Source organism: Xyrauchen texanus, chromosome 6 (assembly GCF_025860055.1).
Source record: "Xyrauchen texanus isolate HMW12.3.18 chromosome 6, RBS_HiC_50CHRs, whole genome shotgun sequence".
Classification (NCBI taxonomy): domain Eukaryota; kingdom Metazoa; phylum Chordata; class Actinopteri; order Cypriniformes; family Catostomidae; genus Xyrauchen; species Xyrauchen texanus.
In genome coordinates, this window is record NC_068281.1 from 38,093,071 (window position 1) to 38,111,160 (window position 18,090).

Consider the following 18,090-nt stretch of genomic DNA (forward strand, 5'->3'; position numbering starts at 1 on the left):
GTTTGTGTGCCAAAATTTTGAAGCTCCAAATATGACATAAGTCAGCCTAAAAGTAATCCATATGACTTCAGCAGTTAAATCCATGTCTTCAAAAGCGATATGATAGGTGTGGGTGAGAAACCAATCAATATTTATTTCCTTTTTTACTATAAATTCTCCTCACTGCTCAGTCAATCTCCACTTTCACTTTCTTCTTGTATTTTTGGTGATTCACATTCTTCATGCATATCGCCCCCTACAGACATGGAGAAGAATTCATAGCAAAAAAAGGACTTAAATATTTATCTGTTTCTCACCCACACTTATATCACTTCTGAAGTGGATTATGGATTAAAACTATGGATTCATATGGATTACTTTTATGCTGCCTTTATGTGCTTTTTGGAGCGTCAACATTTTGGCACCCATTCACTTGTATTCTATGGACCTACAGAGCTGAAATATTCTCCTAAAATCATAATTTGTGTTCTGCAAAAGAAATGAAGTCCTACACATCTGGCTAGGGTTGGGAAATACCGGAATCATATGATCTGCATGACTTTTGGTTCCATTAACGGTGCTCCAATTTTTCAGACAAATGACCAAATCATAAATAAATTGATAAACACTTAAGGGAGTGCAGGGACCATAAGAAGGACCTAAACAAAAGCGACAGTAGATGGAGCAACAATGTTTTGGACTCCGACATGTCCAGCCTGCTATCTAACTGGGACATTTAAAAATCTAAAATCGATTTCTCCCCAATTTGTAATGCCCAATTCCCACTACTTAGTAGGTTCTCGTGTTTGTGCAGTTACTCACCATAATCCGGGTGGTGGAGGACAAGTCTCAGTTGCCTCTGCATCTGTCAGTCCGCGCATGTTATCACGTGGCTCATTGTGACACCGCGGAGAATCACAGCATGTGGAGGCTCATGCTACTCTCCGCGATCCACGCACAACTCGCCACACGCACCATTGAGAGCAAGAACCACTAATCATGACCACGAGGAGGTTACCCTATGTGACTCTACCCTCTCTAGCAACCGGGCCAATTTGGTTGCTTAGGAGACCTGGCTGGGGTCACTCAGCACACCTTGGATTTGTCGTCCTCGTTCGGTTCTGAAGTCAGTGGAAAAGCATGGCCGGCTTACAAAAGTCTCCAGAACTAGATGAGCACAGGCTCGGCAAACGAAAACAAATCATTCGGTGGAAAAGAGCCGATCTCGAGCTGGCTCTTTTGAATCTACATCGCGAAACATACAGCGCTTCCATTTATAGTCCAGTATACAAGTAGTCTTATACTGATGCGCAAATGATGACTTTCCAACTCCTAATTAAATAACAACTGTTGAAATGTCACAAGCCTGAAATACAACATTAGGCTACAAAACACCGTCTAAACTGTCTCTGGAACAGTTCATGTTTATTTCATGATGACCTGCGTCTCTATTAAATCAAACAGTGCAGTTACTGACTGGTTGTTCATATGACAATGTATAATTAACAATACACACAGTTTTGTTGTAATAAGTGTTATAAATGAATAAATGCATTAATGAAATATGGCATCATATTTCATGTTGGTTTAGATTAGTTTATTTAAAATAGAGTAAGGATCTATTGGATGGATTGTATTTATGTCTCTAAAAAGTCTGCAAACATACCTTTTACAAGAAACTGTATTAAACTAATTTCTGATTTGTTCTATCTGCTCTGTAGGAATCTGAAATGATCTCATCATTTGGTAACGGAGAGCAGAGTGTAGTAAATGCAAAAATTATTGCATTTTTCATTTCCAAATAATTCTTTTTTTAAAAAAGGTACTAAAAGATTTGCTGGAACAGTTAAGGAACCGGAATCGTTAAGAGGAATCGGAACCGGAATCGTTAAATTCTTTACGATTCCCATCCCTACATCTGGGATGGCATGATGGTGAGTAAATGATGAGAGAATTAAAACGTTTTGTGAACTATCCCTTTAAGTACATAATAGTTAAATAAACCTAATACAGTGTGGGATCAATGTTTTACTTTTAAAACATTAAGTTATTCATTTGATTATTCTGTAGTAACCTCAGTTTTATATTTATGCATTAAATCTTAAGCTCTATTTGTCTGGCTCCTCTTCTCTGGTCAGCATGATATCATCATGTCATGACCGCACTATTCCACAGAAACTAAACAGAAGTCATTGATAACCTAACACATCAGCAGCATCTGAGTCTGCGTCTTGTTAACCCAAAATACACAAATGTGACACTCCCAGATATGAAATTCAAGTTCAGTGTGCGTCAGTACAGATGATCTAGTTCCTTTAATATCCAATGTAGTCTGTTTTATGTAGAATGCTTTATTATGGCATTTGATATTTTGTATTTTTGCTGCATTCCTATGCAAACTCATACTTGCATTTGTCAAACTGTATTGTTTGTGTTGATGTGGTCAGGTGCTGTAGAGAGTGCCATGCAGGAAGGAGAGGAGAGGGAGTGAGGCGATGGGCTGCACCTCAGCCAAGCAGTTGTCATCTGTACCCAGTGATGAAGAGGGCCGGGGAAAGGCTCACAGTAATGGAGATGCCTTCTCTGGTCAGTATCTCAGCTGTGCTTCCACATACCTTCAGGTCAAATGCTTTAGTATTCTTCTGGGTAGTTGACAACATTTCAACCAGTGAAGCAGTGTGAAATGCCAAACCACATCAACTAGAAATATTTTAAGGGTCATTATGTGTCAACTCAGAGGTCCTCTGCTCAAAATGATAATTGATTTGCTTTGCTGGCAAAAATGAACTGATCATTAAAGCCAAAATATGAAATACCACTGATCAATAATTACTGATTAATCATTAATTTGTAGATGGGGTAAAAGTGATAAATTTCACCCTATGATATTGGAGCATAACTGCAGGTAAAAAAAAACAAAACACTGGAAAGGTGACGGCATCATGATTTTATTTTTACACCAAGATAGGTCAGAAAAATCAAGTGACTTCAGCGCCCCTTGTTGCAATATGTACCAATGGTGCATATTGGGAGTCCAAAATGGAAAGAAACACTTTTTCTGTGTTGTTTTTCCAAAGTTGAGGTGTCTATAACTCTAGAAGTATTTATAGATATATAAATAAAGATATCTTAAAAGATATCTTAACCTCATGGGACCCCGCTTCCTTCTGCGTGGACTATTTGTTTTGTCTTCGATATACACTATGCATAATTTAATTTAATTTAAACTGACTGATCTCAGTTCAGGACACTTTGGGCTGTCAGTAAATGGTTGAGTCATGTGACAATAAAATATGGTGCCGTCATCGTGAAGTTTGTCTTTGAGAGAAACAGCAGCATAACTACATCTGGTTAGAAACCTCATTAAGTTAAACACAATGACCACTAAAGTGGATTATAAGGTTATTTTCTCTTTAGAAATCCTGTATTTGCTGTGTATTATCACATTGAGATTCAACAGGTTCATCCAAAAGCTGAAAAATTTTGCTTTCAGAGGCTTTATATGGAGTTAGGATGAAAATAAGGTGCATTTCGAACTGTATTTTTATTTGTGCTGAGACCAGTGGAGACAGATAACACACTGGAGGTTAAGTCATTCACTAAAAAGGGAGCAATGGAGCATCCTCAGACAAGTTCAGTTGATACAGATGATGCTTGTACCACTAAACATGGTTGACAGACATGGTAAAATATTAATCAGTACTTAGATTCAGAATGTTATTTTAACATGGTTGGCAGTGATTGGAGGATGCTGACCATTACTTTGAATCAGAATTGATTATGCTAATTTAGACACACATATATAATATAATATATATATATATATATATATATATATATATATATATACAATATATATTGCATGTTAAATGGACTACTAGAAATCAAAAAGGGAAATGGAAAATGCAGACAGACAGCAGTCATGCTTGGATCTCAGAAGGATAATATTATTTAAAAAAAACAGACCAAAATGTAACTCCTTTTTGACTACACCTTGCCATTTGCAGTCCCCTTGGCGATAATGATTTGAAGCTCGATTACATGAGTTGGAATGTATTGAGAAATTAGTGCAAGGAATAAATATCTGTTTATCTGAAGCTTTTATCGGAAGTGACTAACAGTATTCTTATTACAGGGACAATTATCACTGCAGAAACATGGGGTTAAGTGCTTTTGGTCACAATGGCGATAGCTCATGGCTTATTATTGTGGGGCTCAAACCAGCAACCTTAATTAAAGTAGCTTACTCTCTGTTTGTTATAGATGAGTACAAACTGAAAGGAGTTGAGAAGGTGAAGTACATGCATGGAGAAGAGGAGCGCATGAACACACGCAACCAAGAGAATTTGGTAAAGATTGATGCACACTCCCAGTTTAATGCATTTTCATGTATTCAGTCATTTTCTATGCACATTCAGAATATTTATTTTCTTTTTTTCCTATACATGCGTTTCAGGAAAAGAGCACAATTTTGCACAAGGCCATGCATAAAGATGCCACCGGAAGTATTAATAAGATAAGGTGAGTGTGTGTTTGGTACCAGAATTATGTAAGGAAGTTCTGAGAAGATGATGAATGTTTACTAAGTCTTGACTGTCCTTCAGTATCCACTCTTCAGAGAGCCAGCAGGAGTTCTTTAGGATGCTGGATGAGAAGATTGAAAAGGTGGGTGAAGTGCATTTGGGATGGGAATGAAAGAATTGTAACAATTCTGATTCCACTTCTGAAACAATTCCATTAACGATTCTTTTAGTACTTTTGAGGCAGCAAATAAACTATTTTGAAAACATATTTTAACGTCTTTTAACAAATCTGTTCTGATTGTATATCTTTAACTTCACATATGTACAACCAATTGACAGTACACTGTCTCTCAATCTTTAAGGATACTTTACACAGTAAAGGCTAGGGTATACTTGGTTTATCCGTGTGCTGTTTTGTCTCACGTGCAGTCAAGCGTTTCTAAGTATACTCTTCTGACCACTAGCCACCTTTGTGATACTCTTACCACAGCTGAATGTGGCCCAAATCGGATTTCCTGCTCAAATCAGATTTATGTGTAAGGTTGTTCACACGATATTTAAATACAGTTTGAGAAATATAGAAACAGTTTTCTACACGAGTGACATGAGCAAAGAGCCTAAATCTAGCTCTGCCGGTTTTCATGCACATTTTTTACTATGTGAAATTCAACTGTTAAAGCCTATCATTTTTCTTTATTTTCTTAAAAAGAACTGAATGCATTTACTGGAAAATATATGACTTGAAATTAAAGGTTTTAAACAATAACAGGCATATCACGTGGTAAATTAAGCGTGCAAGTGGCGAATGTTCAGTTAGACTGATGTAAAAAAAATCACATTAAGTCTGACCTGGCTGTTCAGACTGAAGGTACATTGGAAAAAATCTGGTACGTATCCGTTTTATTTCCACATATGAAAGTGGCCCAGATTGGATTTGAAAATGTCAGATTCAAAGAGATGAATGCCTCTGCGGCCCACAATTTTGCTTGGGCTTCGGATAAATTTCAGTAGAGGAAGAACCCTTGCATTGTTCCCCTACTGTCCCCTCTCCGAACAAACCTGCAACCCACCAGTTGAGAAACAGAGTAATTGGTTCAGGAATTGGAGTACACCGGTAGCGTTTTATGTTGAACGCTGTAGATGAAAAACAAAACAGCTCAGTAGATTAATTAGTTGAGGAATCAAACTACTCTGGACATGATCTAGATTCAATAGCGGGACAGCGCTGCAATCAAAATGCACCATTTTAGGATGGTTTTCTGCAGAAAACGGCACATTGAGGAACCCTTTACGATACCAAAAGTCATGAAAATTATCTGCTATATATTTTTTTTTTAAATGGAACTGTTCTGAGAACCGTTCTTGGTTCCCAACACCACTGTTTATTCATTCCTGTTTGCAAAGGTACCTTTTCCTTATTTTTACCTTCACTTCTACAGGGAAGAGACTACTGCTCGGAGGGGGAGGATATGACATAGCATGCTGGGATTTGGGCCAACCGCAGCCAATCCTGCCCTAATGTTCTTTAAGACACCTTTCCATGCCCCCTCACCCAATAAATGCTAATCATTAAGGGTTAATAACAAGGTTGAAAGTCACTTGCAAACCCTGTTATTCCCTCAGTTTACATACTACACACTTCTCCCAGATGTCTTACTGGTCAGTATTTGAGACTCTTGAGGACTAGTATTTATGTGGTAGGGGGGCATGGAAAGACCATGTTTAAGAAACTGGATTTTGCCCAAGTTTGGAATGGGAAGCCATTTTCAGACTGTTCCTTAATCCCTTGCCTTACACTACCCATAAGCCTTCTCCTTCTCATAGACTACGCATAACGGAGAGTCCTGGATTTCGCATGGAATTTTAAAAATGGACAACTTTTGAACACTACATACTTAAAGACAGCACATGAACATCAGGAATGTGGTGGACCCGAAGCGGAGACAACATGTCCTCTCTGGGATGCACACTAAGCGGGAATTATGTACCGAGACTTGATTCTGTCTAGGTCATGCTGTTAAGACATAAATGAAAGCAAATGGACAGAAACACAAGACCATTTCTAGCATTCCAGTGTGTGTATGTTGTTGATTTTTGTACTATGTAAGCAAATTATTTTTCACCCACAAATGTATTATGTATGTTTTTTTTTTGTATTTTCTTTTGAGTTATGTGTTGCAATGCTCAGGACAGTGGTGCTGTATGTCTCATCACTAGATGTGTTGTTAGATGAGTGCAGCACAGTTCCTTCAATGCTGGTCTTGAGGTTTAAAGGGATAGTGCAACTAAAAAATAAAGATTCATTTATTTGGAACACAAGGAGGTTACCAAAACCATTCGCACTGTAAGGAACAAAGATCACTTTTATGTTTCAAGGAAGAAAGTAATACAGGTTTGGAACAAGTGAATAAATGATGAAATAACATTCATTTTTGGTTCTACTATCCCTTTAAATACAGCTGAATGACAGAGATAGATCTCAGCATCTAGTAGAGTCGTGTTTAGAGACACCAGTTATAGTATCTAAAGGTCTTATCGTTTTCAAATCCTCATTTTGTTTTATTAAACAGGTTGATATCACAAGTTAGCTTGACATTTACATTCAGTGTTCTTATATATAGTTGAAAACCAGTGCAAGTTTCTAAACCAGCCTTCCAAATGTTTTACATGGACAATTTTTATTACCAGGAAGTGCTTCCTTTTACGTTTATGATGATAAAATTACCATAGCCTTAAGCACACTATTTTTTTTACTTTGAAATGAACAATATCCCATCAAAGTGTATGCTTAAACAAGTTCTCTATATACAGTCCAAGCCAAATGATATTGCCAAATATGCAGTAAAAATAAATACACATTGTCCAATTAACAAAAGATCTGAAGCTCAGAAATCTGGTTTATAAAGAAATGTTTTGCTCGGAGCTGCTGCACTGTTTACTTAAGTTTTGGGGAATTTTACACAACTGACATTTCAAGTATTTGTTTGAGTAAAGAGGAGCAACTGATTGGTGTTGTCTGTTTGATACCGCACATCTCTCTGCCTTACGATTTACTGCTAAATGGTAATTGTAGGATGAAGGCCAAACCATCTAGTCTCTCATCTTCAACGCTTTTACCTGTTCATAAATGTATTTAAACAGTCCATAAAGAGATAGATCACCATTCTCATCATGTACTGACCCTCATACCATCCCAGATGTGTTTGACTTTCTTTCTTCTGCTGAACACAAAGTAGGATTTTTAGAAGAAATCTCAGCTCTGTAGGTCCATACAATGCAAGTGAATGGGTTCCAAAATATTGAAGCACAAAAAAAATCACATAAATCAGCATAAAAGTAATCCATAACACTCAAGTGGTTAAATCCATGTTTTCTGAATCGATATTATAGGTGTGGATGAGAAAAAGATCACTTTCACATTCTTCATGCATATCGCCCCTACTGGCAGGGAGAAGAATTTCAAGCAGAAAATAACAACTGTTGATCTGTTTCTCTTCTCATCCACACATATTAGATCACTTCTGAAGACATAAATTAAACCAGTGGAGTCATGTGGATTACTTTTATTTTTCCTTTATGTGATTTTTGTAGCTTCAAAAGTCTGGTGACCATTCACTTGCATTGTATGGACCAACAGAGCTGAAATATTCTTCTAAAAATCTTCATTGGTGTTCAGCAGAAAACAGAAAGTCATACACAACTGGGATGGCATGAGGGTGAATAAATGATGAGAGAACTTACATTTTTGGGTGAACTATCTCTTTAATAGCTACTGGCTGCATATTTTGTCAGCTGGATCTGGGTGTCAATTTCACGTCTGTGACATCCCAATAAGATTCTGTCAACAGCCTTGGTCATGGATCTCCAATGGGGGTCAGGGATCAAGAAAGCCATCACACAGCCTCTGGTACACCAGACTGGAGTCAGACACAACTGCACACAAGAGCATCGGAGTACCTCTGGCCAATATACGTCGCAACCTGTGAGATGTAGAATGACATCACAGCGATGTATTAGGCACTTCTATATATAAGCCACTTTTTTGACTGTATGCGACAATTAAAATCAATCTGTTGTATTGATATTTAATTGATTTTAATGTTTCAGAACTCAAATTTAACATTTTATGTGCAACCTTGTTATCTGTGCAACTACAAACCAACAGTTTGCTCCTAAATGTGCTAGCCACTACTGAGAGATAGCTAAAGCTACAAGCCTGTTATCCATTCCAGTGTATTTTTGGTTAGTTGATAATTACTACATTTGTTACGAATTATTTTATTTTTTTTTTAAAAGTCACACAAATCAGTTTAAATATATTTTCAGACACATCCCAAATTTTGGTAAGCAATGCAAATATCACAGAACTCCTCTAAATTATAATTTTTTTTTTCAACCTTCTGGGGTGGATTACCAACATTTTCACTGATTCTTTGTGTAAAACTAAATTAGATTAGTAAGAGTTTCAAGCCATATTTTGGAAGTACCATAATCCAAATATGGGATCAGATTTATAAAGCAGGAATGAGACCTTGTGTCATCTTTAGTCAGGTCACAAAACACAAAGTGTGTATTGAAAAGTAGAGGCGGACCGATATTACAGTTTTACCGATTAATCCGTGCCGATAGTTGCTTTTTGGATCCATCGGTTACTGGCGAAATCAATGCCAGTAGATGTCCATAGATTTTGTTTATTATTCCTGCATGTTCCTCTGTGGCCGGTGCTGGACAGTTAGAATGGTTTGTTTCTACAGTATAACACAGCGGCCTTAAAACTCGTCTACAAAACCTATTATCTGGGGAATATATCAACTATAAAAGCTTAACTTGGTAAATAGCATACTTAACTACAGAGCACTTCAACAAACAACATTTTCAACATAATTGATTCAGACTTGATTATAGTTAAAGGAATATTCCAGGTTGCACGATGAACTGCATCTGGGATTTTATTCATTTTAGAATCCTTTAGCCTCAGCGTCTGTCATAGTACAGTAATCCACCACCTTAGTTGATGACGAGAGAATTTAAATTTTTGGATGAACTATCCTTTTAAAAGTGTATCTAAAGATTACGTCACCGATAACAATTTTGTTTTGTAATTAGTTGTTTTGTCTCATCAGTACAACAATAAATAAAGTAGCTAAACTAGCAACACTGTGCATGTCAATAAATCCTTATAATACTCTTATGTGTGTGGTAAATGTTGACTGTGTCTCCTACTCTCTGTGTGAAGGCAGAGGATAGATCATCTCTTGGTGTCTCCCTCTTTCTCTTGAGCCTCCAGCAGGACTGCCTGTAACTCTGGACAAGAAAACATGAGCTCCTGTTTGTTATAAGCACCATTATATATTTCATCACCTTCTGTCAGGTCTATGTTCAGCAGGAAGGCAGCATGCACTTGAGCACTGTTACCTACATCTAGACACATCAGGTCTTGGTACTAAAAAAGACTCTGTGGTCCAGATATGTAGAGCAAGAGTTTAGTTTCACACGTGGGCAGCTTTAGTAGGATAAATCTCATTTAAAATTTTGAAGTTCACCTCCTTAGCTTTAGGAGGGAGAGGAAAAGACAAATAATTTTTCATATTTCAACCTTATCAAAATCTTTAAGCACGTATTCCCGTCTAATTGGGTTTGGGTAATAAGCCTGTAAAAAAAAAATTCTAATGACTCTATTTGTACATTTTTTATCACAAAAATCATAACCTTCTAAGGAGAGCTGTCTCTGTTACGGATAAGATGAAGGCAGATGTGGAGTGAGGATCTATTTGCAGGTTTTATTGAAAAACCGTGAAAACAGACAAAACAGGAACAAAGGAAATACCCGCAATGGGGAAATAAAACAAAAACACGGAAAACATAGAAAGGCTGTACAGGCAGGAGAAACAGGCGTCCACAAACATCAACAATTGACAGGGAATGGAGAAACAGCAGGGTTTAAATTCACAGGAGACATGATGATGACAAACGACGATCAGGTGAGCACAATGACACAGGGCTGGCAGTGATGAGGGCCGGGAATCATGGGAAGTGTTGTTTTTACAAACGGAATAGGAGTTTGAGACAAAGACTAGTGAAACACAGGGCAGACAACAAGGGAATCGTGACAGTCTCAGTACTGGGGAGATTTTGGAGTACAACATGTCTTCTTTAACCATTAATCTTAACGGAATTGGTATAGCTCTAATCATTCTATTAAACATATTAACGGTACACTGTACTTGGAATTTCTCACAAAACTCTCTATACAGTAACAAATTTCCATTATCATCCAAGAAATGGGCAATAGCCCAAATCCCTTTAGATATCCATTCCTCAAGATATACAGATTTTCTGCCAAATTTTATATATCTACTATTCCAAACTGAGTGTTGTGAGGAGTGAAGTTATGTTTGAACAATAGTTTCCAATAGAGCAGCACTTGCTGATGGAAGGATGAAAGTTTAACTGGTAACGAGGTGCACGCAAAGTCACAACATAACAGAAAGTGTATTCCCCCCAGTTTGTTAAAGATAGCATTGGGGACAATAAACCAAAAGGAGTGGCTATTTTGAATGAAGGATTTTAACCATTGCAATTTCAAAACACCATTCATAATGTCAAAATCGATAGCATTCACCCCACCGTCTTCATATTTTTTAATCATGTCCTCCTTTTTAATATACTGACACTTATTTCTCCAAATAAATTAAAAATTCACCTTATTTATTAATTTAATCATTCGTGTCGATATGGGCAAGGAGAAGGCTGGATAGATGAGTCTGGACAAACTATCCATTTTAGATAAAAGAACCCTTCCAAAAATTGTAAGATCCCTCTGCGGCATTTATTCAATATGGACTTACATTTATCTATGTTATTCAACACATTTTTATTCTCCATAACATCCTTATCTCTAGAAATAATAATCCCCAAATATTTAACTTCCCTTTTAATTTGTATATTAGATAATGACTGCAAAGGAAACTCATGCAGTGTTAACATTACACATTTGTTTAGGTTTAAATGTAGCCGAAGCTTTAGAAAACTGGTTAATAGAATGTAAAGCTAATGGAATTTGATATTCATTCTTTAGAAACAATGTTGTATCGTCAGCAAACTGACTTATAAGTATTTGTCTATCCAACACTGAAAGATCTTCAATACCATTATTTTTAATCAGTATAGATAATAACTCTGCAACCATTATAAATAATAATGGTGAGCTTGCCAGTCACCACCGAAACAGAAGAATCCAGCTGTTTTAGTTGAGGTCTGCCTTCTTTCTTTTTCGACTGTTTTCCTCTCTTTCTGCTACTGTTTTTATTGTTTCTAAACTAAAGACTGTTCTTTAATATATTAGCAGAGCACAATGTAATGGATCCATATTTTATTTTTAAACTGTGGTGTTTTCATTTGAACTGTTACAGTGCTAAATCTTTTACTCTGTGTTACTCAGTGTTACTCTGTGTTTTGGCCAAACCATTTGAATTATTACAGTGGGGGGATTTTTTTTATTTTTTATTATTATTATTTGAAAGAGATTGTGAATAAAACTACTGTATATTGTAATGGCCAAACTAATGAAAAGAAAATAGTTGACATCGTTTCTGCTTCTGGGTTTTTAAAATTGCTCATTATTAAAATTGCTTTTATTTTATAAACTTGTTAGTTTTATGAAAACACTAAAAATAATAAACACTGGCTCTCAAATTTAAATTAATGGATATATACAGGGATGACAAAAAACTAAATTAATCAAGAATGTGCTTTATTACTACATTTGTTTACAAGTAACTTTATTCAAGTTAAAAAAAATAATAAAACCAATAGGATTTACGTAATATACTGTAGAATTTAGCTTTTTTTTTTGGTCACTGGCGGCCACCCCGTTTGGAGGCAGTGCCCCAGCATGCCCCCCCCACTGAAAATGCTCTAGACATGCCCCTGCACGGTGGGTGACTCGCTGCTACCTCAGGCCAGGTGCTGCTGGATCCAGTTCAGAGGATCTGCTCGATTTGCTTCGTCCATCATAATACTCATTTATCCTCCTGTTGTTTTCATGAAACCTATGGCATTTCCATTATAAGGCTGTACATTTATACTCTAGAAATGACAATTACTAATTGCTGAAAAATTATTTTAAGGACCTCTTGGAATCCACAATCCATAAATGTTTCATAAAAATGTTTTATTCACTTTGCAAAAGCATTACATGCTTGACAATGCAATCAAATGAACATTGATAGTAATAATAATATAAATACTATATTTTGTTTTAATCCACATTTCTCCCCAATTTGGAATGTGGTGGCGCGGTTACTCACCTCAATCCAGGTGGTGGAGGACAAGTCTCAGTTGCCTCCATTTCTGCAATCCATGCACAACTTACCATGTGCCCCATTGACAGCGAGAACCAGTAATCATCACCACGAGGAGGTTACCCCACGTGACTTTACCCTCCCTAGCAACCGGGCCAATGTGGATGCTTAGGAGACCTGGCTGGAGTCACTCAGCACACCCTAGATTCAAACTCGTGACTCCAGGGGTGGTAGTCAGTGTCTTTACTTGTATTTACTTTCGTATACGGTCTTCTTATTTTGCGTACACTGTGTAATGTACATTATTATATCTATTGTGTACGGTCTTCTTGTTTTGCGTACACTGTGTAATGTACATTATTATATCTATTGTGTACGGTCTTCTTGTTTTGCGTACACTGTGTAATGTACATTATTATATCTATTGTGTACGGTCTTCTTGTTTTGCGCACACTGTGTAATGTACATTATTATATCTATTGTGTACGGTCTTCTCGTTTTGCGCACACTGTGTAATGTACATTATTATATCTATTGTGTACGGTCTTCTCGTTTTGCGCACACTGTGTAATGTACATTATTATATCTATTGTGTACGGTCTTCTCGTTTTGCGCACACTGTGTAATGTACATTATTATATCTATTGTGTACGGTCTTCTCGTTTTGCGCACACTGTGTAATGTACATTATTATATCTATTGTGTACGGTCTTCTCGTTTTGCGCACACTGTGTAATGTACATTATTATATCTATTGTGTACGGTCTTCTCGTTTTGCGCACACTGTGTAATGTACATTATTATATCTATTGTGTACGGTCTTCTGTTTTGCGCACACTGTGTAATGTACATTATTATATCTATTGTGTACGGTCTTCTCGTTTTGCGCACACTGTGTAATGTACATTATTATATCTATTGTGTACGGTCTTCTCGTTTTGCGCACACTGTGTAATGTACATTATTATATCTATTGTGTACGGTCTTCTCATTTTGCGCACACTGTGTAATGTACATTATTATATCTATTGTGTACGGTCTTCTCATTTTGCGCACACTGTGTAATGTACATTATTATATCTATTGTGTACGGTCTTCTCATTTTGCGCACACTGTGTAATGTACATTATTATATCTATTGTGTACGGTCTTCTCATTTTGCGCACACTGTGTAATGTACATTATTATATCTATTGTGTACGGTCTTCTCATTTTGCGCACACTGTGTAATGTACATTATTATATCTATTATATACGGTCTTCTCATTTTGCGCACACTGTGTAATGTACATTATTATATCTATTGTATACAGTCTTTTAAAACCAAAACAAAGATGCACAGTGTTTTCTGCAACATTAACTATATTAGATGAAGCATCACCACGACTATAATGAAAGCAATATATTTCTCTGTATATAGTTCAAAGTTAAAAATACAAGCTCAAAAGCTAACCTCTACCTCTTCTGTAAGTAAAACCTCACAAGCCAATGCACAGCAAAAAGCCACATAACAGTCAGTGCTACAGAGCATGGGGACATGTCTAATGGCCACAAGGGTAAACTCTGAAGAACAGAAAATAGATACATATATTTACTACTTGCTGTTACTATAAAGTCCATATTTTTAAACTTCATATAAACAGACCTTTCTTGGTGATTTTGAGTGCCAACTTTCAAGAGGAATGATTTCAGCCTAAAGCAAAACACATAAATGAAAGATTGTATTATTGACAGATGACCAGATAAATTGACTTCATTGGCATTATATAGTATATGATATAAGACCTCTGATCAAAACATACTGTATTGGGCTTATCAGTGTACTAAGATCCACTCAGGGTGCCCTATTTTAAGATAAGCACAGCTCTATGTGATATGCGCAAATCAGTGGGCATGGCCATGTTGTTTTGGTATTTTCGTGCAAACACGTGCTATTTCTAAGCGTAAGTGGGTTTGGCGAAATCGCCAAGCAACGTGCAAATGGACTGGGCCAAGTGCAATTTAATTCTAAGGTTTTCTCTGGTTATTCTATCATCTGCATTCTATTATATTATCCATTCCCTGTCAAGCACCAGAGATATAAACCAAGACGGCACATTCATATGAAGTTGGTAGTGTAAATGGACATGTAAATGTATGCAATGAATTAGAACAGTTGAAAATTAAGTTATTTTGTGCATTATCTGCGTCATTGTTGAATGGCAAGCATACTTCTATGAGAGTGCACGCTCCTTTCATACGCATGGAAAATGTGGTTCTCGTCAGGTTTGGATGTATGCTCAGATAAATTATAGAGAATGTAAGTATTATTAATCATGTTCATCTACTGACACACAAATCATGGCTAGTATTAACACGCTGCACACACGCATCAGTGTCAGCAGTTCACATTAAGAGTGTCATGTGAGATGTAATTATTAACTAAACATGCAATATTTGCCCACTATTTTATGATTTACAGACCAACAGTAATTTCCAAGGGTGCAAACTATTCTCCATTTTGAGAAATTCTCCATTTTGAATTGAAAATATGTGACCTATAGTGTGTGAGTTACATGTCATTCATAATTATGAATGTGAAAACATTAACGGAGCAGTTTTCAGCATATCAGGCTTAAGATAAAGAGTGAATGTGTGTATTTATAAAGGAATTGAATGAATGTGGTTATCTGGAATTTTACAAAATTCACTTGATATTGTCAAAGAAAATGATCTATAACACATATTAGAGCATTTTCACCCTCAGATTAAATCTAGAACATGGTAAGATCTGTGACTTGTGGCTTCAATTGAGTTTTTAGGTTGTGACAAGGACAGTGTCAAATATTTTTAATGCAAATTTTATTAGGTAATAATTTAAAATCTATTTAAAATTTTCTAAATAATTTCTTTAATTAATTCTGAGTTTTAATAGTCTTTTAAAGGAGATTTTATTTTGAGGATGATTCACCAGTTAAAGGCGTAGTTCACCTAAAAATGGAAAATGTACTTTTACTCAATCATTTACTCGTGGGTTGTATAAAACCCATATGCTGTTACTTTTTCTTGGAACATAAAAATAGATATTTTAAGCATCTCTATTCCACAGAATCACAGTTTGTAGTGAGCAGGAGCGATCACGCTTCATAAAGGACAAATAATGTAAAGCAATATTAAAGGTTCACTATAAAGACATAATAACAGTAATCCATTTGACTTGTACACTATATTATATATATACGTTTTCTGGGGCCAAAGAAAAGCTTAGTGTTGTATTGGTACTTTTATGGTATATTAATAATTATTATATATATAAACTTGATGGCAGTAAATAATTGTGTGTATTTTCTTTTTGCTAGCCAACTGACACAGTCAAGTCATTTTACAGATACATGCGTAAAGCGATGAAAAGAAATTCAAATTATATTAATCTTTTCATTGAGACAGCACAAAAAAAAACAAAAGATGACTAAAACAGGCAAATTGCTAGCAATTTAGACACAGTGGTTGTCTTGTACTTTGTGATCTTCTGTATGAAAAAACCTTTTAAAACCAAAAATTATACAATTTTGGGCCTTCATCACATTTAAAGCCTTTATGCAGAAAATACTGCATTCAGAGCCTTTACAATTTAAAAGTACCAAAGAGGACAATTATATTTGTGACCTCAACACCAACAAACCCCCCAGCCCCAAACAATATTCAAGGCATGGTTACTGCCTTGCTCTGCGATAACAGGTGAGAAAATACCAATACAAATGAATCATAAATACAATTGTAAATTTAAACATAATTGAAAAATAAACCATATCCTCTAGATACTTGAACACAAATATAATAATTTTTGGTTTCATAAAATGTCAACAACAGTGATTGTCAGGGACTTAATTTGATGTTCCAGTATATTTTCAGAGTTTGGACATGAACTTTATCACCACCAGCTGGGGAAATTTCCAAACTGCAAATGCAGGAAAGGAGATTAGACTTTGTGCTGAGATAAGCATAATGCGTTGTTTCTCAGGAAAATAGCAAATTGCACTTCATTAACATACAATACTCCCACAGTTTGCGCGCGCACACCCACAGATAGAGCAAACACTCCCACCCACGCCCACTTGTGCTTTACGCTGGCACGAAAATGCTGATTAGAATAAGTGCTTTCAAGAATACTGGAAAATAAGTTACACATGGTCGTGTTGCGTAGTGCCGCACTTTGCAAACTCGTAAAAATAGAGCCCAGGGTCTTAATAGAGGTATTAAAGTTTTTTTATTGTATAATTTACTCCATAAATTGTTAACCATCATTACGCCACTCTATTCTAAGGCCCTTGCAGAAGGATTGATTATGAGGATGTGGTCTCAATTACACTGCACAGTTACAGTAGTCATGTGTCTTACTTGTGATGCTGTCAGAACTTCCAGTATGGTCAATCTTTGCAGCACATCCTACATATTGTCTTGTAACTGTGACAGTGTCATGGCAATCTGGGTGTTCGATGCCTTTTTGTCCTTGATTCCTTTTGTCCCCCAGCATTCACCATCTCCTTGGCACCTGTGCTCTGATAAAATAACATATTCAGTTGGAGTGTTCCTTACCAATAACTCAAGATGTTTACATGGACACAAGAAAGTGACTTATTACGAGAAAGTGGCGTTCTCGTATACATGCACTGTATACATGCGGCTCGGTCAGTAAGCAGCTTCCCACAGCAACATCATTTCCCCGTGACACTTGCATATATAATAAACATTTAATCCGAGGAAGACTTCATTATTTTATTCCTTGTTGCTTCACTTTATTTCCATATATTCCAGAGTTGTTGCTGTGTTTGTTTCCTACACTTCCTATGGCAACCTGCAAAAAAACTGCACTGCAAAGGGGCTTCTCTCTAACATAAAACGGATTCCCCCAATGTAGGAGCACATATACGCAAACATGAGGGAGAATCGATATTTTACATTGGTGTGTATAAATTGTCTTTTTCATGCTGTACTCCTTGAAATGTCAATTATTTTCTAGACTCCATCCTATGATTTTTGTTATCCGGTCTGTTCACGCACATGTGGACTTCTCAAAAACCTTTAAGAAAGCCACTTGTGTTTGCATGGCCAGATAAGTCGCGTTCTCTGGAAGAATCCTAGGTGTGTAAAACCGCTTTCTCTTAATCCCTTAAGTAGTGTAAGGAAATCTGCATTCTTGTTTACATGTTTCAGAAAGCCTCTGTAAAGCAGTTCAATGGAAAGGAGGCGAGAACCGGCTTGACAATATAAATCATATTTTAATGTAAAACGTAAACGAAAAGACA

The 18,090-nt window shown here is 36.4% G+C and overlaps 1 protein-coding gene and 1 pseudogene across 1 annotated transcript in view; one reads left to right on the forward strand and one right to left on the reverse strand.

The window, feature by feature from the left end:
- Window positions 1-7,522, forward strand: part of zgc:55943 (uncharacterized protein LOC406337 homolog) — an 8,578-nt gene extending 1,056 nt beyond the window's left edge. Inside the window, exons 2-7 of the mRNA XM_052128862.1 lie at window positions 1,802-1,913; window positions 2,427-2,565; window positions 4,243-4,328; window positions 4,436-4,500; window positions 4,584-4,644; window positions 5,942-7,522. Of these exons, the coding sequence (XP_051984822.1) occupies window positions 2,475-2,565; window positions 4,243-4,328; window positions 4,436-4,500; window positions 4,584-4,644; window positions 5,942-5,980 (342 nt within the window). The 5' untranslated portion in view covers window positions 1,802-1,913; window positions 2,427-2,474 and the 3' untranslated portion in view covers window positions 5,981-7,522. The remainder of the gene's footprint in view (window positions 1-1,801; window positions 1,914-2,426; window positions 2,566-4,242; window positions 4,329-4,435; window positions 4,501-4,583; window positions 4,645-5,941) is intronic.
- LOC127645719 (acyl-CoA-binding domain-containing protein 5-B-like) overlaps window positions 6,193-18,090 on the reverse strand; it is a 22,971-nt pseudogene continuing 11,073 nt past the window's right edge.